This window comes from Numida meleagris, chromosome 14 (genome assembly GCF_002078875.1).
Source record: "Numida meleagris isolate 19003 breed g44 Domestic line chromosome 14, NumMel1.0, whole genome shotgun sequence".
NCBI classification, from domain to species: Eukaryota; Metazoa; Chordata; class Aves; order Galliformes; family Numididae; genus Numida; species Numida meleagris.
In genome coordinates this window covers 9,874,872-9,898,023 of record NC_034422.1, presented here as the reverse complement: position 1 = coordinate 9,898,023, position 23,152 = coordinate 9,874,872, and the positions used below count along the sequence as shown (strand labels likewise).

Here is a 23,152-nt window from a genome sequence, read left to right as displayed (position 1 = left end):
CTACAGCACTAAAAGGAGGTTGTATGACCTCAGCTCAGAAGACTTTGCCTTGTCTATGAAAACTCAAATCTTTGCAAAAGCTGAGACACGTGCATCAGCCATTTCACTGCCTGGAAGAAGCAGGTGAGGATTTTTCTTCGCTCTCTTGTGGAAGGACACAAGTGGTGGAGTCATTCCTGTTTATTTACTCAGGGATAGCATTCTGCACTGTGTGAGGCTAAAGAATTATTTTTACTTTTCTCTGCTGCACCAGATAGGATGCGAATGGTGCAGGCTGAGACAACAACACTGTGGCATGCTGTCTGCATTAGTGCCCTGGATGCTAGTAGTGAGGGAGTCCCTGCTTCCTTCAGGGGGCTGCAGCTGCAGGAATAAGATGTGTGAGCATGTAAGCTGAGCAGCAAGTAGATAAATTCCAGACTATGGTGCAGAGGTGGTTAATACAAACCTTACAATCCTGCAAGCACTGTAGAACTGGAAAAGACCTTTGAGCTCAGTTCATTTCCCTTCTGTCATAGGCTCTCCTCTGAAAGAAACTGGGTGATAAAGTGATCCAGCTCCACAGTAAAATTCATTTTTGCTACCATTCCTCTTAGTGTAATTGTGCAGGAAGAGGAATCTTACTTCAGCTCCTTGGAAACTTAGAAATCTTCCACTTCCCAGCCTCAATATACTCTTACCCAGTTTACTCACATTAGTTCTTCTGCCAAAATTGTGCTTCTGCTTAAATAGCACTTCCCTTTCTGTGTGCTTATCCGTGATGTATTTATAGGGAGCCCTCTCTCAGCAGTCATGGCACGACATAAAACAAGCCATCCTCTTTTAGTCTCCTCCCATATCACAGATTTGCCGTGCTCTGGATTACCCTTGCAGCCCTTCCCTTCACCTTCTCCAATCTGAGCACAGGGACCAGAACTAGCAACAGCAGCTATAGATTGTCTTACCAGAGGATTTTACAATGCCATTAACATTCCCTCCTTTCTTACTGCTGTACTGTGTGCTTGTGCTGTGTGCACATAGAATTGTTCAAGCATATAGATTACGTTATGCAATTAACCATCAGATACTGGCGTGCCACCTCATCTAGTACCACTTGTGCTCGCTGGGAGTGTGGTCAGCATCTCGCAGGCAAAATCCTTCAGTGCTTTTCATCTGGTGCTTTTTCATCCTTGATAGCTCCTGCGGAGTATTTCAGCATGAAGATGTTCCAGCAGTCTCTACAAATGCAAAGTGAATCATTCACAGAAAGCACAATCCATCTATCTCCTTTAGTGTCACCAATTAATAGCGGCTCAGGACGCCCTGAGATCTATAGCTGCTTAAGGGAAGAAAAACAGCCAACCTCTTCTTATAGTGCTGTGCTGACATTGTGTTTTGTGTACTCTGCCTGTGCAAGGGAACTTTATTAAATAAATAGATGGGGGGAGAGTATGCAAAGGCTGTGAGGCTTTAAAGAAAGCGAGAAGACCGCTTATGCTAATCCAGAACAGGAAGGGAACTAAAAACTAAATGCCAAGGGGTAGACAAGATGATTTCTAACTGTTGGAAAACATTTCTCATTCCGGAATCCAACGTCTCTTGCTTCTGATTTGGATTATTTGACTGCATGCTGCAGAAATTCGGGGACCATTCTTAAAAGGGGCAGTGTCGCCTTCATGAGTAGCTCAGGTTGGATCTTGGTGCTCGTTCCTCGGGTTGGGAGCTGCTGGAGCAAAATCATTACACCCTCTGGTAGAGCTGCTGCCTTGAGCTCCCTGGCAGCCAGAGCACCCCGGGTCAAATCCTCACAGACATAAGAATGTGCTCCCAAACAGCCACCAACACTGACAGGAGTTTTCTCTTCTTTCCCCCATCCCTCTCACTCATTTTGTTTCCCTGGCTGAGGCATGGGTGCTGCTGATGACATTTACCATTGAACACAGAGCTCTGCCTGTGCTCTGAGCAGGACGGCACTGCCACGTCTTGAAGGGGATTAATTCACTTCCAGTTAATCTGCCAGGGGGGAAGCCTGTGCCTAAGTGTAATGGAACCTAATGGAGGCTAATTAAACAGAAAACCATCTACTTGTGCTATCTCATTAGGGATTTGTCATAAAAACCTTCTGTTCCCTTACAAACCTAAACAAGTGCGTTCACCATGTGACAAACAGCAGTCGAACAGCCCAGAGGGTGGTAAAGTTCTAAGCCGTCGTTCCTGCAGCCTGTCTGCATCGTGTAGGTAAGGAATGGCCTTTCTGCTGTCCTCACAGCACCCTGTGTACCGGGGGCATCCCTCCTCCGAGATGGGAAAGAGGGCCAAGCCTGGCGATGCCATGCTGACAGTCACCTGGAGCGGATGCTTCTCCGTCTGGCCCTGGTGGGAGCCAGGAATCAGAAGCAGAGGACACTTGTTATTTCAAACCCACGCCAAAGACGCTTGGAGGTTCACCAAGTGTAAATATAATGCTGGTGTATCCCAGGGGCTGTGGACATCGGGTCCCGCAGTGCCTGGTCTCTTCATTAGCCCCAGCTGGGTGTGTTCAGGGAAACTAAATTCCCCGTGGGTCATGGCAATCGTTGTGCTGTTTTGCGGCAAGAGGAACTTACGGGCTGTGTCCTCCAAGGGAAAGTTTTCCCAAGGGAAAATTAGCGTGGTCTATCCAAATGGCTGCTCTTCTTGACTTCCGTCCAGAATGAGATTTTCCCTGGTCCAAACTCGACTAACTTCAGAGTTTCTGCCAAAACGAGGGCTTGTGCAGAAGCCATATGAGGGCAGGTCTGCAGATCTTCCGCTGCGCAGGAGGAGATGAGTGCTTTCCAGCTGTGCGACATGTTGCAGAATCCCCACGCTAATTCTGGCTGCTGTTTCCTTGCAGGCATCCGAGGTGGAGCGGCAGCTCTCCCTGCAGGTCCACACGCTCCGGGAGGACTTTCGGGAGAAGAACTCCTCCAGCAGCCAACACATCGTGCGGCTCGAGAGCCTCCAGGCTGAGGTGAGTCACCTGTGCTCAGCCTTGCTCCTTCAGACAGTGGTCAGGGCTCCTGTAATCCATACAGCAAGCCCTTCTGCTTTGGGTGAACAAAACCAGCTGCTTGGGGTGAGCAAGGAGAAGGTTGGTAGCTGTGCTGGCCAGGGGTGGCAAAAGACAGCTTCCACCGCTGCCTCAGCCACAAGCACACCTGCAAAATGAATGGATGGGAAGGATCTTCCAGGACCTTCACCATGGAGCTGAGTCATGTCAGGCTTCTGTCTGTACAGCTTAACCTCTAGGCCATGGTGGGAAGATCGGTAAGGTTTGGGTTCTTTTTGCTCTTCCTCATGCTTGCAAAGAAAGCAGCGATCCTCTCCTACCTCTGAGGCAGTCATGCATGGAAATAAAGAGCCCCTGCCTGTTTCCGCTCTGATACATTAGTGGGGTTGATAGCTTTTTTTCCTTCCTTCCCTTCCCTGATGGGAATCACTGGAACTAACGGGGTAGAAGATCATAGAATCATAGAGTGGCCTGGGTTGAAAAGGACCTCAAAGATCATCGAGTTTCAACCCCCCTGCTGAGTGCAGGGTCACCAACCACCAGACCAGGCTGCCCAGAGCCATGTCCAGCCTGGTCTTGAATGCCTCCAGGGATGGGGCATCCACAACCTCCTTGGACAGCCTGCTCCAACCCCAACCCAAGATGTCCAACCCTACCAACCTGCCACTTTTTTTTTTTTTTTTTAATTTTAAGCTATCTAGAAGAGCTTTTCCTAAAATCTCTCAATTTCTTCTTCTCTCCTGCTCCCACCTGCTCCCCACTGCTCCCTCGCCTTCTCTTCCCCTCCCCTCGGTGTGGAGCAGCAGGTCCTTGAAGTAAGTATGGAGGCTTGGAGGGGGTTTTCCCATGCGTCCACCCAATCACCATGCATGCATGTTGTGATGTCTGCCTCACCTCAACTTCTTCCCATCTCTTGCTTTCCAAATCCCTCTCCCCTGTTTGCATGGCCCAGGGCCCACATCAGAGTCACAGAATCATAGGGGTTGGAAGGGCCCTCTGGGGATCATCTAGTCCAGAGTGACGGCTTTCTGTTACATGGTCATTCACAGTGTGTTCATCACTGGTTTGGATACCAAATACTCTCAGTACAATCTCTGTATTATACCTCTTATTTTTCTCATACCCCTTTTCTCCAACCCACACAAATCACGACAGTGGTGGGAGGAGACACCTCAGAAACCATTACTCACCTAGAAGTAGTTTTCTAATACCTGCAGCAGCCTTTACCCTGCAGAAACAGCAAGATGTGCTTTGCTAATATTCCTTCATGCAGCCAAACATTTCAAGCAACCTGGAAAACAACAAAAGACAGGAGCCCATAAAGGCCAAGAAAACAGCAGGACATGCTGAATTTGTCTGTCGTCCGTGTTGAAAGGAGTTGAAAGGAGACCATAGGGCATATTTAGGGTTGTACTGGAGTGGAGAATAGCATACACAGTCCTCAAAGGTCCTGTGTGCACAAATCTGGAAAAAGTTTCCTTTTTCTTGGTTAAACAAAAAGTGACCTTGGCTGGTGCTGATTCATCCTTGTGCACTGTTCCCAGCTAAGTGAATCACAGAAGTTTTGCTTGGCACGATGTCCCTCTTCACCTAAAATCGCTGCCCTTGACAATCAAAAGAAATGAACCAATTTTAAAGGCAGCCCGTCCCTGGGAAATTAAAAATAAGCGTGGCACAGAAAGGAGCCTTCATGAATAAAAAGAAGGAAAGATCCCCGGTGAGAACCTGGTGAATGTGCAACAATTAGGAAAAGCATACGAGCAGTGCATTGCACAGCCCCGCGGGGAGCAGGAGCTCAGGGGCTCTCCCTGTGCTCTCCAGGATCCACGCAGGAGAAAATCCCATCATCTGCACAAGCAGGGACAGACCAGGAGAAGTAGCTAGTTTCATTCTTGCAAGTTTTAGGGCAGAAGGGATAGCAGTTTTTCTCTTACATGCAGGTACTGAATACGTACACGTATACTTTGGGGTTTTTTTTTCTGCTTCATTTCTCTCGTGGGGATGTGGTTTCCCTTCCTGGAAAGCATGGGGTCCAACGCCAGCTCTCATTCCTCTGCAGATCAAAATGCTGACGGACAGAAAGCGAGAGCTGGAACATCGCCTTAGTGCCATGATGGAGGAAAACGACCTGCTCCAGGGAACGGTGGAGGAGCTGCAGGACCGAGTCCTCATCCTGGAGAGACAAAGCCATGACAAGGACCTGCAGGTGAGAAGGCAGGGAGAGAGAAGAACAAAGGAGGTGGGAAATGGGTCAAGGGTGTGGTTTGGGGTAAAATGAACCCGAAAGATAGCAAGGAACTGGGAGACAGAAGAACTGAATGGCCTTAAGTTGCACCAGGGAGGTTCAGGTTAAATATTAGGAAAAATTTCTTCTCAGAGAGAGTAGTGAGGTATTGGCACAGCTGCCCAGGGAGTGGTGGGGTCACTGTCCCTGGAGGTGTTCCAGTGCTGTGGGTTATTGAGCATAGGGGGGGTGGGTTGGAATTGGGGATTTAAGAGGCCTTTTCCAACTATGATTCCACGATAGAATAAAATGCAAGGTCCTGTTCCCTATAGGGATGGAAAAAAAAAAGACGAAGCATCTTGGTACAAAGAGCAATTTTGGGGGGAGAGCTGAGCAAAGGAACAGCACTGGAGGCTGGGAAAAGGGAAGTGTAAAAGGAAGTGGAAAACACTGGTTGTGATTCATATTACTTAATGTTTTAATAGTAGCATTGGCTCCAGAAAGGGCTCATTCCCACTAGCCTAGAGGACAGTGAGCAGCCCTGTAGCTCTCATGGCTCAGGTGGTTCCCCAGCACTGTCCACAGTTGTTTGCAGCCATCTCACCCAACGTCGCTCCCTGGAGAAAAGCTGGCATGGCTGTAGCTTTGGGCGTCCTCATGGAGAGCACAGTTTGACCTCATTGTACTTCTCCTTCACGTCTCCAGGCTGACACCCGCTTGCACCCTCAGCTCTTCAGAACAGTCAGAATCCTTTGTTCCCCTCCTTAGAGGAACGAGAATGGTGCCGATGTGTCAGACAGCAGCATCCTCCCCAGCACCTGCAGCCCCAGCACGTTCAGCTCTGCTGCTCACACGACACCTGGCTGTGCCCCAGCCCCGTGCACAGCTCCTGCCCAGGCAGACTGCAGCTCAGTGCCTACAAAATTACACAGTTGGGTGACCGCGGATAAATCCCAAAACAAATCAATGCCAGCGTTGCATCTTGTGTGTTTCAAACACTCCATTAACTCAGATTGCAAACCAGTGAATTAGGGAGTTTGACATCAGAGTTTTGTGGCAGGATGTTTCTAGTTATAGGGAGATTTATTTCAACGCGTGCTTATATGTTTTTGGATTCAGTTTCTGCTGTGTTAGTTTTAGAAAGCTTTTTTCACCCGAGTCTCAGCTCCTTCACAACGTTCCTCATTTTAGCACTGATTAGCTTGCTGGTTTTATCTTCCAGGATATTCCGGAGCTTAAGCAGCGTCTAATAACGTTTGGAGATTATTTAGCTCCAATAAACAGTAAAATCAGCCAAGAGTACTTTCCTTCTGGTTGGAAACCCTCTTTCATGCCACCTGTTCCTCCCTTTCAGCTCCTTCACGAATCAAGAGATCCATCCAGTCCATATCACTTCCACTAACATTTTCTCCCCTACTTCCTTAATTTTCTTTGGAAGCTGCACCAGAGCCAGCTGGAGCTCCAGGAGGTGCGGCTGTCCTACCGGCAGCTGCAGGGGAAGGTAGAAGAGCTCAGCGAGGAGAGAAGTCTCCAAAATTTCAACACAACCAGCACGTCCCTGCTGTCTGAGATAGAGCAGAGCATGGAGGCAGAGGAGCTGGAACAAGAACGAGAACAGGTATTTGCCCTCCTGCCCCTGGGAATGCCAAAGGACCTCACCAGCCCCAAAAATGAGAGGGAGTTTAATACGCTGAACCTGGATTTGAAGCTGAACCACTAGCCAGAAATTGGGGTTGCGGGCCCAGCTCTAGAAGAGTAGCTTTTTTTTTGCAAGTAGATTTCAAAACCAACATAGCAAACGAGATGAATATGTGTGAGCTTTAGCAAACACACGCCTCGTTGCACTGGAGGAGGAGGAGGAGGAGGAGGAGGAGGTCCTCCACAGCCTTGACACCTGAAGCTTACCTCGGGCTCTCTCGTTCCAGCTGAGGCTGCAGCTCTGGGAAGCGTATTGCCAAGTGCGGTATCTCTGCTCCCACCTCAGAGGAAATGACAGCGCAGACTCCGCCGTCTCCACGGACTCCTCCATGGATGAGTCCTCAGAAACCTCATCAGCCAAAGATGTACCAGCCGGCAGCCTACGGGCAGCGCTCAGCGAGCTGAAAAGACTGATACAAAACGTGCTGGACGGGGCAGACTCCACGGTGAGCTGGCAGCACGGTTATTGCGCGCGTCCCCTCGCCCAAGTGACAGAGCTTGTCGCAGGCTCTCACTTGACCCTGAAGTCCCTTGTCCCTGAGGAAGCCCACGGAGACGGGCTGTCTTGGTGCACGGCCTGCTCTCTGTCCCAAAACATCAGCCACGGGCCGAACCAGCACATGAATCTGTGTCCAGTTTTTGGCCCCTCACTGCAAGAAAGACATTGAGGCCCTGGAGCGTGTTCAGAGGAGGGCGATGAAGCTGGTGAGGGGTCTGGAGCACAGACCTTATGAGGAGCGGCTGAGGGAGCTGGGATTGTTCAGTCTGGAGAAGAGGAGGCTCAGGGGAGATCTCATTGCTCTCTATAACTACCTGAAGGGAGGTTGTAGTGAGCTGGGGGTCGGGCTCTTCTCTCATACCTAATGACAGGACGAGGGGGAATGGCGTCAAGTTGCGCCAGGGGAGATTTAGGCTGGACATTAGGAAATACTACTTTTCTGGAAGAGTGGTCAGGCGCTGGAATGGGCTGCCCAGGGAGGTGGTTGAGTCACCGTCCCTGGAGGTGTTCAAGAAACATTTAGATATAGCATTGAGAGACATGGGTTAGTGAGGTTATTGGTGGTAGGTGGATGGTTGGACTGGATGATCTTGTAGGTCTTTTCCAACCTAGCTGATTCTATGATTCTATGAAGTTTCAGCCCCATGGGTTTCAAGGTTACATGCTCGAGCAACCCTCGTCAGTCTGGGAGTCATTCTGGAAAATGAATTAAAGGAGATCTAAGGTTTGCAGTACATTAGAGTTTCAATGTGGAAATACCACAGATGGTCGCGTGCGTCCCAGTTCAGTTATTTCTGTTACGATTTTCCTAACCTTGTCTTGGTAGCAACAGTGCAGTGAAACCATTGTAACCCCTATATGGGTAGGTTTTGCCTCTACTGTTGAGGCTGCATACGGATGTTTTGGTGAGAGTGGCCAGGCATGAATCCATCACCGTGTGAAGGGTTTTGCTGGCGTGTACTGGTGTTCACAGGGTACACCTTTGGCAGTGTGAGAGGATGGCTTGGGGGGGTTTGCTCAGCATCCACAGGAGTACAGAATTACAAGAAAACACCTGGATTTTTGCAAAGTATCAAAATCAGGCCTATTTTCATCACCTGCAAGCTGGGTACAAGCCAGTATATGACTTATTTGAGAGGCCGTGCTGACGCAGGCAGTGCAGACCCTGCAACTGCAAAGCCACGTGTGAGCACACACCCTCCTCATTTCAGAACCTGTAGCAGCTGGCAAGAAGCTGAGCATGGAGATAAAGTATTTGTTAAAGAAAATACAGAGTCCTGCAGCAGGTCTGCAAACACAGAGAGCAGCCGTGTGTGTGGTCAGTAGGTCTCAGGGAATTCAGATCATCCTGAGCTGGGAACACTGCCCTTGGCTGAGCCTGTTTCCACTACGTAGGTTTGTGGAAAACAAAACTGAAACTCTGCCAAAGTCACATGCACGCTTTCATCGTCCTTGTATTGTACCCTCCACCCCAAATCAGTCTCAAGTTCATGCAATTGCCCTTTTAAAAAAAAAGAAAAAGCAAATAAAAAAACTGATCAAGAGATTTCTCTCCCGCTGCCAGAGCTCTCGGCGGAGCGACGATGACACCTTAGAGGAACAGATCAGGAGGACAAGTGAGGACTCGCGAGCCCTGAGGGAGTTAATGGAGGGAGAACGGGGGAAACTGAGGCAAAGTCTGGAGGAGCTGCAACGGCTGCACAGCCAGGTTAGTACTTCCCACACTTTGCTGATGGCCTTTTAACACGGTGTTCATCCCTGAGACACACTTTCTATAAAAGAGATCACCATGATAAATAGCCCAGGAGGATCTGGGTTAGCACCAGCTATGGTTGGATGAGGGAATCTACATTACACCCAGTGCATGTGGGATCAGAGCTTCTGCACTTTGCAAGCGGCCAGGTGCCCATCCCAGACATCATCCCAAGCAACCAAATATCCTTTAAACCTTTTACCAATCTGCTTTAGCAGCCAGCCTATCTCACTTAAACTTTTCTCAGCAGAAGACCCCAGAGTACAAGGCTGCTCAATACGGGATGCTGGAACCCACAGGCATCCATTCTGCCCCATCCTGCTTGCACTAAGTCCTCACAATGTTTCTATATTTTGTAATTTGCATTTACCTAAGGATAGATGCGTTTGCTGAACGGACAAACCAGCGCTGCTGTGTTCACGTGGTGCGAGGCTCACACCCTTCCAGCACATCCCACTGCAGCATCAAGGCATGCACTAACTGCACACCCAGAGAACCCTAATCGGGGCCAAGCTGGCACCGTGCAACACCCCTGACTGATTTAGCTAATGCTAAATCAAACACAACAGCAGCAAATGATCCAACCCCAAAACCAAACTCCACACCCAAAGAGTTGAATCAGACTGCATCAATCCACACTGAAGCCAGCAGAGGCATTGTCTGAGATCATATACCAAAAGCAGCAAGCGGAGACACCCAAAGACACACTTGGCAAACCCTGTCTTCCATGGGACAAATCTCCACGTGCCAGAGGGGATCTGGAGGCTGTAGCAGAAGCAGCCTTTGGCACAGCCATTCGTGCAGCACCGACTGCATTGGAGCAGGGAATGGGGTTATCACCCTTGGCTGTTTTTTGCCAGCGGTGTTGGACCGCCCTTCTACTGTATCCTTTTGGAGAAGGGAAAAGAAAACACATCCCTGTCCAAAAAGTCAGCACAACTAATGGACTCACACAGGGCTATAGGAGCTCCTACCACGGTGCCAAAGCAAAAAAGAGCAGGAGCATGATTAAATACTCCTGGTAGCAACAGCTGTGAATGTGCAAGGCTGGGAGATAGCCTTGCTGATGGAGCAGCTGGTCAGAGGCAGACTGCAGCGCAGGAGCAGCCCTGGGGCCCGTCCTACCCTCAGGATCACTCCTCTCAGCAACGCAGTCACACCTGAGATGGTGAAGCCGAGGGTTTGATTGCTGCAGGTTGGCTGTGCTGACAGAGACCCGAGCTGCAGGAGGGGCACGGCTCAGGCAGGGCTCCTGCATCCCCCAGCACGCGGACACGCTGCACGCGCTCCCACCTTCCCCTTGGCCCAAGCACACCGTACCAGCAGCAGATCCTCCCAAGCCCTCGACATGCTGAGCCCTTTTTGATGGCCTGCCTTCTATTTCTGAGGTTTCAAAGGAGGCGGGTCAGATGCTGGAAGGGTTTCCAGGTGGTAGAGTAGCGTAACAGAGCAAGCGTGTGCCACAGACAAAGAAATTAAACGTGTATGAAATATTGCGAAGCTGTGCTAACGCCATCCGTGCATGATTTCACACCCTATTAACTCACTCTGCACAGGACCAGAACAATAGATCATTTCTCAGACTGTTTAAGACTCTGCACGTATTTTAAAGTCTAATTAAAACTGTAAGACGGTGCCAGTAAAACCTTCCATGGTGCAAGAGGGAACTTTCACGTCCTTTGTCTTCCGCTCCGCACTGCTTCAGAAGACACAATGATGTAATTGTTCCCCCTCCTGAAAAAAAAACAGAATTCAATAAATAAATCTCTCTTGCTGCTAGATTACATTTGCAGCTTCTCCTGCAGGCAGGGGACCTCAGTCCCTGGGGGTTCCCCTCCCCTCCTCCCCCATCCTTGCATTGCGCTCATCCTTGTGACCCTGGGTGTTCCGCTCTCCCCTCTGAGCGCAGGTCACGCTGCTGAGCGTGGAGATGACGACGTTGAAGGAGGAGCGGGACCGGCTGCGGGGCGCTGCTGAAGACAAGGAGACGAGCGAAAGGCTCCTGCAGGCCATCAGGGACCGGGACGAGGCCATCGCCAAGTGAGTGGGGCAACACCAGGCTGGGCTAGGGGGGAAAGGAGCAGATGCCTCCAGGGTGGGGGTTTTCTACACACACCTGATGTTTCAGCAGCTGTCACAAAGCTGTGGGACAAGTCTCAGCCTTGCTGGTGATGGGAAATGCTGCCAGGAGCTCAGGAGATCCTAGGAGCTACCCTAGGGCAGGGCTAGGGGCCTGTCAGAGGATGCTGTGAGCCCTGATTTTGCCATCCATGGTGCTGGCGTGCGGCACAGCAAGGAGGAGAAGACTTTAGGGAAGCAAATGGGATCCCTAGCTCTGTCCTGTTCTTCACATTTTTCTTCTTTTGCTCTTCCAGACAGACAGGACTTGCTTCCCTGCCCATCTCTATTACAGCCTTGCCTGGACCTCTTCCCTAAAGCATTTCTCTGCTCACGCTCCTTTCCCGTTCCAGGGTCTTTATTGCATCTCCCCTCCTGCAGTTCTCTTTTTCTCTGGTCAGGATTCTCGTGCTGTTTTGAATCTTTATTTTTCCCCGCCTTCCTCCTCGCAGCCCTCTGCAGTCTTGCTGCCTGCACCCCATAGCTCCTCCATTGGCTCTGCACCTTGCTGAGCTGCCCTGCAGAACAGTGCTGCCCTGAGCTCTTTTCCCCAAGAAGAGTGGGCAGAACAATTCACCCCCTGTCCTTTAAGTAGAAGGGATATGTCTGACAATCTCCAAAATGAGATGCCCAGAACACCACCAGCGTATCTCCTTACAGACACATCTGTTACTCTGGTGCTTGCAAGAGGAGGAGGTGAGAGCATTGCAGCCCCGAGGATGCAGGGAGCTAAATCTGCATGCAGAAGCTCCATGTCCTTTTTTTTTTTTTTTTTAACTGAACTGCTCACCCATGCTGCTCTTGCCCAGAGATCCAGCTACCAAATTCCCATTGCTGTCCTCTGTTACACCTCCATCTGTTGGCATAAACCAGGAGCGTCCCAGCTGCACAGCCGGGTGCAGAGAGGTTGCTCTGACATTTCCCATGCATGTGGGCTGCTGGTTCTTGCTGTGGCTATGGCAACGTGCTGCCGGCGCAATAAATCCCACTGTAATATCCAAGCAGCAGTGGGGAGCTTCAGAGCAAAAGGCTATTTCAGGTGTTCAGACCCACAGCCAGGAGTGGAAGGGCACGGCTTCTCCACAGTGGTTAATGAGCCTATAAAGCCCAGAGGAAGGGGACGTGACAAGTGTGCATGGATGAGTGGTGGGTGATTAAGAGCAGTAGCTGCAAGTGAAAGGAGACAGCCTATTGATGCTAGAAATGAAAGTGTCCCCCTGCTGACAGAGGGGACGCTTCCTAGCATCCTAGCAGCGAGCTGCCCGCCAGGCATGCAGTGTGCTGCCCACCTGCACCTCAAGGGTTAAGTGACGTCTGTTGAAGTGCTCCCCCCACCAAAAAAAAAACCCCAGTGCTGAACAAAAATAAAATCACCGCCTGAAGCAGACATCTGGCATGGAAAATTTTTAGCTCGAAGCTGAAGTTTGGCAAACATGGGAAGCAATAGGAAAACAGGGTCCGAGAAGAGGAAGCATTAAGCAGTCGCTACCTGGGATATCAACACAAATTCCAAGGCTGCACTTCTGCAGGGGAGCACGAGGGAGGTGCTGGGAAGTGATGAATTGGAGACAGTTGATAAGATGCAATTATTCCTCCCCAAAATATTGCCAAGGAAAAAATGGTTCCCAGCAAGTCACACTGCGGCTTCCCATCACACAGAAATTAATGGATAACTTCAGGTCTGCGGCCAGGCAGCCTGCAGCTACCTGCGTGCTTCCCAGCATGGAGAGCATTTCCCAGCTCAGACAGCTCAGGGAATTGCTCCTTCCCAGGAGATCATTCCTTTCCACTGCCCTGTAGCAGCTGGAGCATCCCACCCATGGCACAGTCAGGGCTCAGCCATGGTCTCACCTGCCCTCAGAACACCTGGGATGACACAGGAGTGCCAGCACAGCCCCATGGAAACCAAGAGCTTTCTTTAAAGCGTATTATTTAAATCAAATGATTTTTTTTTTAAGAATGACAAACTGTTAAAAGTATATGCTATGACAAACTCCTTCCTTCAGTTCTTCCTTTGCTCGGTCCAAGCCCCATCTCTAGGAACTGACAGCAGAGTTGTACTTTTTGCAGGGTTATTTTTATATATATTGCAACTTGCTGATCAGCTGGGCAGAGGAAGGCTATTTGTTTTCTAGCACGTTCTATTTCCGATACATTAGTAAACAGAAGAAATGCAAAAATAATTTACATATAGGTTCCAACTCATTTTAGTCCTCCATTTTTAATGGCAGATCTTGCGCGTTATTCAGACATACAATATTATTTTGTAGAGCAGCATATCTGAATATCTTTTCCTATTTTTCATGGCATCATTACCTAAAATCTGCTGGTTTTATGGTAAGGATGTCTGCAGTTCTGGCCAGATCTATTTATCTTCAGATAAATAGACCAGAATACAATGAAGAACTGCTTCGGATTTGGGGACATGCCAATTAAATAGAATCATAGAATTGTTTGAGTTGGAAGGGACCCCCCAGAGGCCAGCAGGTCCCACTGCCTGCAGTGCACAGGGACACCCACAGCTCCATCAGTGCTCAGAGCTCCGTGCCCTGACCTTGGCTGCCTGCAGGGATGGGGCACCATCATCTCTCTGGGCACCCTGTGCCAGCACCTCACCACTCTCATTGTAAACAACTTCTTCCTTATACCCCGTCTAAACCTCCTCTCTTTTAGTTTGAAATCATTTCCCCTTGTCCTATCACAACAGACCCTGCTAAAGAGTCCATCGCCTTCTTTCTTTTAGCTCCCCTTTCAGATCAAAATAAATCAATTGTTGACTTGCGAGGGGTATGTCGAACATTTCCTTAAAATAAATAACAATGATGTGAAAAATCCCATTTCTTGCTCCCCCCCCCCAGGAAGAACGCTGTGGAGGTGGAGCTGGCCAAGTGCAAGATCGACATGATGTCCCTCAACAGCCAGTTGCTGGACGCCATCCAGCAGAAGGTGAACCTCTCGCAGCAGCTGGAGGCCTGGCAGGTGAGCAGTCCTCGCCGCCGCAGGGCAGGGACCGAGGGCGTACAGAGTAACCACACAGTAACCCACCTGGGAAGGAGGTGTCCGTGTGGGAGATCCCCCCCTGGGCGGCCTCAGCATCAAGATACGTGGACGCAGCACATCCATGTGCTTCCACAGCCAAGCAGGAGGTGGGAGGTGGGGAGGTTGTGGTGATTGTCCCACTGCGGAGCGCTGTTTTTGTCGGCGCAGAAGACGTGGCACGATGGAAAAGCGAAAATGCCAGCTCTCCACCAAGGTAAAATACATAAATAACTGAATCCCAAACTCACAGCGGCTGGGCAGCTGCCCCAGAGATGTTCTGCTTGGGGTCAGCGGGACAGACACGTGCCAAGCAGAGAGTCCTGAGAGCAGACAAAGCTGAGTCCTCTGAGAAACTGGCACCGAGGGGGCATGACTAACAGAAAATGAGCAGATAGAAAAGGTCCGGGTTGGTTACAGGAAACTGGTGCAGACCCTGCAAGACCCCAACTCTACCACCACCCAACCTGACCGGTAGAAACCTCTCCCATACAACCTCGCTCCTGTTTCAACTCCACCGTGTTTTCGTTTCTCTTTTTTTTCTTCTTCTCTTTCTCCTGCTTACAGTTTGCTTCCTCAGGGCTTTTTACTATCTGGCTCCTTTGGTTTCTGATCTAGTGGCCTTTCTCAGTTCCTGTACCAACAGCTTTAGTCGTACACCCCTCCTGCCTTTGAGGTGAGCTCCCTGCACCCACCGAACACCCGCCATCCCCTCGCCTGCTCCATTCACTGCTGTCACCACCTGCATCAGCCTCTGTCCTCACCACCATCTGGCAAGAAACCAGAAGGCGTTCCTCATCACCCCTCAGGACCCTGCATCCCCCAGCACCAGGGGCAGAACCCTGCAGTGAGGCTTTGCTCCCAGGTCACCATGGGGAAAGCCAAGCTGAGGTCCACGTGTGATTAATCCTGTGTGTTCAGCGTATCTAGCATCAGGAAAATTCACGAGGAACAGGCTGGGATTTTACTTCTCAGCCTCATAATCTAGTAAGTGATACGCAGTGCTCTGCAAGTTTGAATGAGTGGTGTAAATTCAGGCCTACTTAGTAGCACTGCCTGTATTTGACAGGGCATCTCCAGCTTAGGGTTTTGACGACAGGCATTGACACTCGATAACACAATATTTACACATCTACATTTATGTATCTATATACATGTATATATATTATGTATATAGATACATACACACACTCTGGTTTTTCCTGGCGTACTGCATCCAAACATGGAGTCCTCAGTACAGGAGAGACACAGACTTGCTGGAGGCCACACAAATGCTCCAAGGGATGGAACACCTCCCTGGGAGGACAGGCTGAGAGCTGGGGCTGTGCGGCCCGTAGAGGAGAAGGCTGCGGGGAGAGCTGAGAAAGGCCCTTCAATATCTAAAGGGGGTCTATAAGAAAGAAAAGGACAGACTCTTTAACAGGGTCTGTTGTGATAGGACAAGGGGAAATGGTTTCAAACTAAAAGAGAGGAGATTGAGATTGGATATAAGGAAGAAGTTGCTTACACTAAGGGTGGTGAGGCACTGGCACAGACTGCCCAGAGAGGTGGTGGTGCCCCATCCCTGCAGGCAGCCAAGGTCAGGGCATGGGGCTCTGAGCACTGATGGAGCTGTGGGTGGCCCTGTGCACTGCAGGGGGTTGGACTGGATGACCTTTAAAGGTCCCTTCCAACTGAGATGATTCTAAGATGATTCTATGATGATTCTATATAAAATCATACCCATCCCTCATTTTGTGATTAACCAAAGATGGATCTGCCATGCTGGAGCCTGGATATCCACCTCAACTGATAGAAGAGTTGCTTTCTAAATCCAAGTGCTATAAATTTCTACATGGCAGCTTCACCTCTGGAAACCATTAATGTTGATGTTTACCTTAACCTCTTCAACTCTCCCTCTGCCTCTTCCCTTTCTAGTCCAAAGCTTCTCCTGTTCACTTAGCTCTGCACCCTTGTGCTTCCTAGAGAAACCCCTAATACTAAATGCAGGTCCTGGCCATGGCCATCAATCCTTTTCCCTCCTGGAGGTGGCACTTTCCCACATCTTCTTCTCCCCTCTGAGCCCCACTTGTGGCTCCCAGGGCTGGGGAGTTTGCCTGCCAGCTGGCAGAGAGAATGCTGCAATGCCCGGGCTGCCAAATAGCCCAGCTGCGAGCAGCACCAAGTCTGATGCCTAAATCCAGGTGGAAAACTGAGATTGGAACAGCAAAGGAAGGGCAGGAGGTGGTAAAGAAAAGCTCACACCAGTTCAATGCCAGTCATGCTGCAGCTTCCTGGATGGAGAAGTATCTCTGCTCAAAGAAAAACAAAAAACAAACTACAAAAAAGTGATTTTTTCAGATTTTCAGACAGTGATTTCAGTCCCTTGGTAGCTGTCAGGCCACCAGTGGAGCCTGACAACCCCAAAGCAAGAATGCCAAGCAGCCCTTGGCTATGGGTGCTAGCACACAATGCCCTGGGCAGCCCCATCTTCCATGCTGTCCCAAGGAGATGCAGGGCTGGGAGATCACCTGAGCCCACCAGGGCCCCGGGCAATGGCCCATGGTGGCCATCCAGGTCACCCAGACTCCACCTGAGGGTTTCTGCCAGTAAAGGCTGTGTGCCATCGCTGCTAAGTCTGTAACATCAGCAACTGCTGAGACTTTTCCAACCCTCTCAACTGGTGGGGTCCACAGGTACCCCAAAAAACACAATTAAGCCCTGCCCTGCATGCAGAGCCCCAAAAATGGCACTTTTCATGCTGCAGTCTGCCCAGATAACTGTGTTCTCACCAGGCGGCATCCTGAGTCCTCATCAGGGCCCAAAACACTGGAGAACAGGTGACTTCCCCTGTGGGGATAATCTGTGTACGCAGATTTTCACTAACCTTCAGTTTAAATACACAATTATATGTATATATAAAATACAGAAATAACGTATCTGAAAGTTTAAAATTTGTAGAATTGGTAGCCAGGTTTTCAAGGAACACATCACAGTGCGTGTCATTAGCAGCAATACAGCCTCTCTGGTGCTTTTAAAAAAAAAAAAAAAAAAAAAAACCAGAGTGCTCATGCCAAGCTGTCAGTCAGAGAGCTCCCACCGCTCTGCCAGCACCACCAGGAAGGAGCTGGGGCTAAGGGACCAGCACCAAGGTGACAAAACCCACACGGGGCCTTGCGGGCCTACGCCTGACCCCAGTCCCTGTGCTCCTGGGGCACCTTCCCCCAGGAAGGCCTTTCAATGGGGCTGCACGGGCAGCTCTGCCATTCCCTGGTCTGCGAGACTGCTCAAGAAACGCACCCCCCAAGCAGTGCAAGTTACCTTCTCGCTCACTAGAAAACCTCACAGTGGCAACTGGGGCTGAGCCTGCTGCTGGGCAGGGAGCTGGGGCTGTCCCCACGCTTGTCATCATCCCTCCTCCATCTCATTGTAGCACGTTTCACACCCGCATCCCTGCACAAGCTCCCCTTGAGTATCAGCTGCTGCTAACGCCCATCTCCTCTCCCTCTGCCGCAGGATGACATGCACAGGGTCATTGACCAGCAGCTGATGGACAAACACCCGAAGGAATGGAGCCAGCTTGCTTATTCCTTCTCCAGTGGCTACGTCGCGAAGCAGAGTGCCAGACCCTCCCCCGTGCTCAGGCCGGAGCCGCAGGGGGACGAGCCCGGCGGGGCAGAAGGGAACCGTCTCTTTTCCTTTTTCAAGAAAAATTAACTTGAAAAAAAAGAGAAACCTCTCCAACCATTCTTGCTTCGAGATGGGGAGGGGGGCAGCTGCCCAGCTTGCTGATGGACCCAACGCTGATCCACCAGGAATAAGAAGGGGCAAAGGAGTTAACCTTGAGACTCTGCACTATTAACGCCGCACCTGGTCTGAACCAAATGTTTACATAAATCGGAAATTTGCAAATTGACAACGTGCTACTGATGGAAAGCAACTTTTCTTATTCTTCAAGTGAAGCAATGAACTTCAGGGTGTATTGTAGGCGCTTTGACGCAGTTTCGTTTCTGCTGTGAAGAAGAATCTGATTGTCTTAAAAGCATTCTGATGCTGGAGAAGGAAATAAGCAGCCCCAAGACAAAGCAGCACAGGGGATTGGGAACTGCCATCACAGCGAGTGCAGGGGGAAGAAGAGAGCCCTATGCAAGAGAAGAGCGGAGTCCCTCGCACAGCCCTCCAGGCCTGACAACTGATGTCCTTCATCCACCCCACTGGGAGCAGAGCTGCTCTGGCTGCAGCACTGCCACGTTCTGAGAAGATGAACCCTCACTGCACATCCTGCCTGGGCTCTGTCCGTGCCCGTGGCTTGCGGAGCTGCTCACCCCTCACCAGGAACCCAGGCTCCGTGCAGGTCAGGGCAGTTGTAAGTCTGTGTCTTCTTCAGTCCGTTACAGAGAAGAGTTGCAGAGCCTGTAGTTGTACAGAAACATTAAGGACTTCTCCCCACCACCACTGAGCATCTACAACCGATTAGAAACTGAATAACGTTGTGGATGTTCAGTCCTGGGGCCCTCCAAAGGTCAAAGGCAGATGTGGAATTTCAGCACGTCACACACCTTTCCCCCAAAGCCATGTACCCCTCCCAGACCGAGTAAGAAACCTGTTATTGTAACAGGATAGCTTCCCACCCCCCCAAAAAACCCGCTAACAACTCATTGAGATCCTGTTTCTAATGAAATCAAAGACCTATCAATGCTGGGTTGGCAGATTGGATCCTTAGAAAACACACAGGCACCTACCTTTGCTAAAGCCCCAGGCAATTAGGGTGCCTGCTGAGCTTTGTCCCACATGGTACCATTAGCTTTGGCCTGATGGAAATGATGAGTGTTTGTTCTGCCCATGGGTCATTTCCCACTCAGCCCCTCAGCACGCAGGCAGCCAGATCTCCTTTTAAGCCAAGGTGATCAAAGCCTGCTTTGCTGTAACCAAGACTTGACCGACAAGAAGGAAAACAGCATTTTTGGTGTATGCACACAGTGGTGCTGGAAATCCTGCAATACATTCCCCTATGCACCGGATGGGCACCTTAGAGCTCTTCCCTTTAATAGAGTCTACCTTCATGAGACAGCGAGGCAGCCAGGCCGAGCTCAGCGCTGTCCTGCCACCCATCATGAGATTTTCACATGCTCTCCCAGCTCACAGACCCTGATTTGTTTCCCTGCTGCTTCGAGGAGGCTACCACCTACGCTATCCCACAGGAGATGGAGCTAGGAACGCGTTCAGCTCTGCCCTGCTCAGCATAGGTGCTAAAACACCTTCCTAAGGGGGCTGCCAATCCCTGCTCTGTATTTACAGTCACAGGCTTTCCGCTAGAACTAGCTATCCGACACCTCCTCCTAAGAAGCAGGTAAGAGGCTGGTGGGTTGTTTTGAAATTTATTTATTTATTGCATAGAGCATATATAATACCTCAGTAGAAATACCCTTTCTGGCTACAAAGATTTGAGCATTCCCCCATTTCCGTATTAGCACGAGGCTGCCACGCTGGTACGAAGTCAGTAACCACCAAGGCAGCTCTGCAAAGAGCAGAGCGCTCTTCAGGATTGAGAATGATGAGTGGTAAAACCCATTTACCTGAAAGCAATGAAACCTGGATTCCAGGCACTACCCAGGAAATAATTAAAGCACCGCCAAAGTCGTTTGATGCTAATAGGGAAGGAAGCCCAGAGCCTCATCAGCAGGAAAGGAAACTAAACCTCTGCTCCTGCTGAGCGCCCGCTTGTATCCACTTGTGCAAGTGAAGGGGAGGGACTCAGTGCAGTGCCAAGGGTGCTCTCAGGACAGAAAACCCTCATCCTCCCATCGTGCCCATGTTGTGACTCCTCATAGGACAGAGACATGAGGCACGTGCTCAGCATCTCCAGCTGTCAGGACTCACTCGTGCCCATATGTGTTAAGAAGCTCTGATACCTGCAGAATTAGGCGTGGATGGGTGGATGCCAGCGATGCCTGTGAACAGTTGCCGTGCACTGCGATCCTTGGAAAATGACACTGCGTATTTCTGGGAGTCGTGTGAACATCTTGGTCCTCACAGCTCTTGATTCTGCTGTCAGCAATCATCTCCTGGGCCCCAGCAGCTCTCTGCTGAGCAGCTGAGTGGGACCCTCCCCCCTTGAAGATGTCTGTCTGTCTGTCTGTATGCAATCCTAAGGCTAGGGCCTGCAGCTCTCCAATGAAGATGCAGTAATGAGACGAAGAAAGGTGCCTTCTGCTACACATTTACCGAGAGGAAAGTGACTCATTTGGCTGCAGGGGTAGGCAATTGAAATGCACAGCACATCTCTGCATTTAAGGAGAAACCTACCTTAATCCCATTGCAATTTTATTTATTTAATAGCAGTGATGGAAGAGACTGCGAAAGGAAAGTCAGCGCGTTCCAAGGTGCCAGTTGGGTATGGTTTCTTCAAACTAACCCCTTAATCCTAAAGACTTAGTTGCACTACTAAACCCAGAAATACAAGAGAATTGGGTTTAACGAACTGGACAACAGACCAAAGGAGACCTCCTTGTGCTGAGCTGCTACTCAATAGGAACAGAAACTGCCTTAACATAGCAGCTAAGCTTTGTTTTGTTTTTTGGAAAACTTAATCAGTGCAGTCCTTCACATTCTTGTATGTCATGTTGTGTTTTAAGAAGCTCCTAACTATTTCACCTTGAACTGTCATTGAAGCACTCATCCCCTTCCGTAGTGGCCAGGAACCTGGAACTGTCCTTGCAGGGCTGGGTTAGAAGTCACTCCACTTGTGATATTTTATGTTCTAGGACACACATGGCATAAAGAAAGCATCAGCTCCAGCGGATGGAACCGAGGAAGTGCATTAATCCAGCAGGCACTCAGGATCCCAAAGTTGACTTAGCAAGTGGGATCAGCAGCGCTAAATACAACACTCACCCTTCTGAGATGATGGTAAATAATCCAGAGGTGCTGCACAGTCACTGGTCAAGTTTTGCACATGGAGAAGACGCCTGCTGAGATTAAGGGTACAAAGAGCTTTCCCACAGTTAAGCAACAGGTGACTGGGCAAATATTTCCTGCGCTAGCGTAAGGGAAAAGGGATGAATCCCTTTAGTAAACTCGGCAAGGGAAGCAACAGTAAACAAGGAACAAGTAAATGTAAACGGAAGGCAAGTCACTAGCACTTTATGTTAATACAAACTTAGATCAGCAACTTGCCATCAAGATGAACGCTAAATCAATTAATGACAACAGAATGATTTTGCACAGAGCAGCAAGAAGTGAGGTTAGAGGCAGTGCTGCATGCACAAGGACTCGATAGCTGTATGCACTTGTCCTACTTAGAATGGTAAATTCCAGATATGCCTCTGCAGCAGGCAAACTCTCCACTCCCCACTCGGCTATAAAAAGCAAGATTGTTTTAACCAAAAGCCAAGAAAGGAAGCGTCTGGGTGCTGCAGTAACATTCCCTTAGATTGAAAGGGAAAAGCACACAGCAGGGACAAGCAGAAAGAATGTATCTATAGATATGTACATAAACCACAGTGCTGTAATTTTTGTACGTAGCAGTAATGTAAATAAATGTATGGTTTTTATAAGATACATATTATAAAAATCTATAAAGGCATATTTTTAGTAAAAAAAAAAAAAAGCTCTTCTTTTGTAAATAGTTCTCTTCAGAATAAAACAGATCATTTATATACTGTCTCAGCTCTCGAGTCTCTGCTTATCCTGCAGAACAAACTCACCTCTTGAAGAAGCATCTTAGCACCTAGCAGCATCTTTAGTACCTCATCATCCCAAGAAATTAACCCAGAAAGCACTTGCATGTGTTCTGCGGAGAACGGGCCTAGAGAAAGAATATTTGAAGCATTTACACCTGCTGCTGCACAGGAAAATAGGCAATTTCAAGTCTCCTCCACCATCCAGCCATCTGTATCCTTTAGGGACCTTTACATGGAGGGGTATTCAAACTTTAACAAGTTTAGATAAACCTCAAGTGAACGAGACACATCCAACTCACCCCAGTCGCGGTTCAGGCCAACTGCATGTCCTTAAAATTGTCCCATCAACAGTCATAGCAGAGCAAGGCAGGCAGGAGAAAAGGCATCCTTCCATAACGCTTGGTGGTGTTTCCCTAACATTTCTCTGGGAGCAAGGACCTGCCTCCAATAGCCTACTTGTGTAAACTGGCAACAGGCGCAGTGCTGGCTGTACAGCTCCTAGACAGGCACACATAGGTTCAGGAACCCCTATGAAAGTGAGAAGACTCCAGATGCTTTATACTCAGCTTGGGTTCTGACCAATGCTGCCTCTGATGAAACACGTCCCAAGTTTTCTCATCGCTTTTTAAAGAACAGAAAAAGACTTTAGCAAAATCATTAGCATCTCACTTTCATGCAGAAATAAGTTAACCAGTTACAACCTACTCTCTCATTCACATTTAAATCAAGGGTATCAAGGAAAGATTTGAAAGCATTAATTGTTGTTTTCCCAATACCCCCTTCCCAGAAAGAACCCCCCCACACACATCCAGCAGAAGGGCTCAGCCCTGGCTTGCCACCCTCCACCTCCAGAAGATGGACAGCAGAGGAAACAAAGCCTCAAAAAGATTTGGCAGCTTGTAACCTTTATTTTTAGTTTTTTAAAATTATTTAAAAAGCATAATTAGAAACTTTCATTACAGAAATAATCCTAGCAAACCAGTTAGACATTCCATTGCTCAACATTTAGGAAACTTCACATCAGCACACCACTAGAGATGCAGTCCCCACCCCTTCCAATTGAACGGTCAGTGGCAAGAGCAGATAGAACCGCTCCTCTACAGCCAGTATTAGGAAAAAAAAAACCACTTCAAGCCAGGAAGTTGGACACCTG

General features: G+C 49.3%; 1 protein-coding gene across 1 annotated transcript in view; it reads left to right on the top strand.

Moving 5' to 3' along the window:
• The window catches only part of BICDL1 (BICD family like cargo adaptor 1), a 49,183-nt gene extending 26,398 nt beyond the window's left edge, over positions 1 to 22,785 (top strand). Inside the window, exons 4-11 of the mRNA XM_021413076.1 lie at positions 2,855 to 2,971; positions 5,070 to 5,216; positions 6,673 to 6,852; positions 7,160 to 7,378; positions 8,996 to 9,139; positions 11,094 to 11,224; positions 14,161 to 14,281; positions 17,834 to 22,785. Coding sequence (XP_021268751.1) covers positions 2,855 to 2,971; positions 5,070 to 5,216; positions 6,673 to 6,852; positions 7,160 to 7,378; positions 8,996 to 9,139; positions 11,094 to 11,224; positions 14,161 to 14,281; positions 17,834 to 18,034 — 1,260 coding nt within the window. The 3' untranslated portion in view covers positions 18,035 to 22,785. The remainder of the gene's footprint in view (positions 1 to 2,854; positions 2,972 to 5,069; positions 5,217 to 6,672; positions 6,853 to 7,159; positions 7,379 to 8,995; positions 9,140 to 11,093; positions 11,225 to 14,160; positions 14,282 to 17,833) is intronic.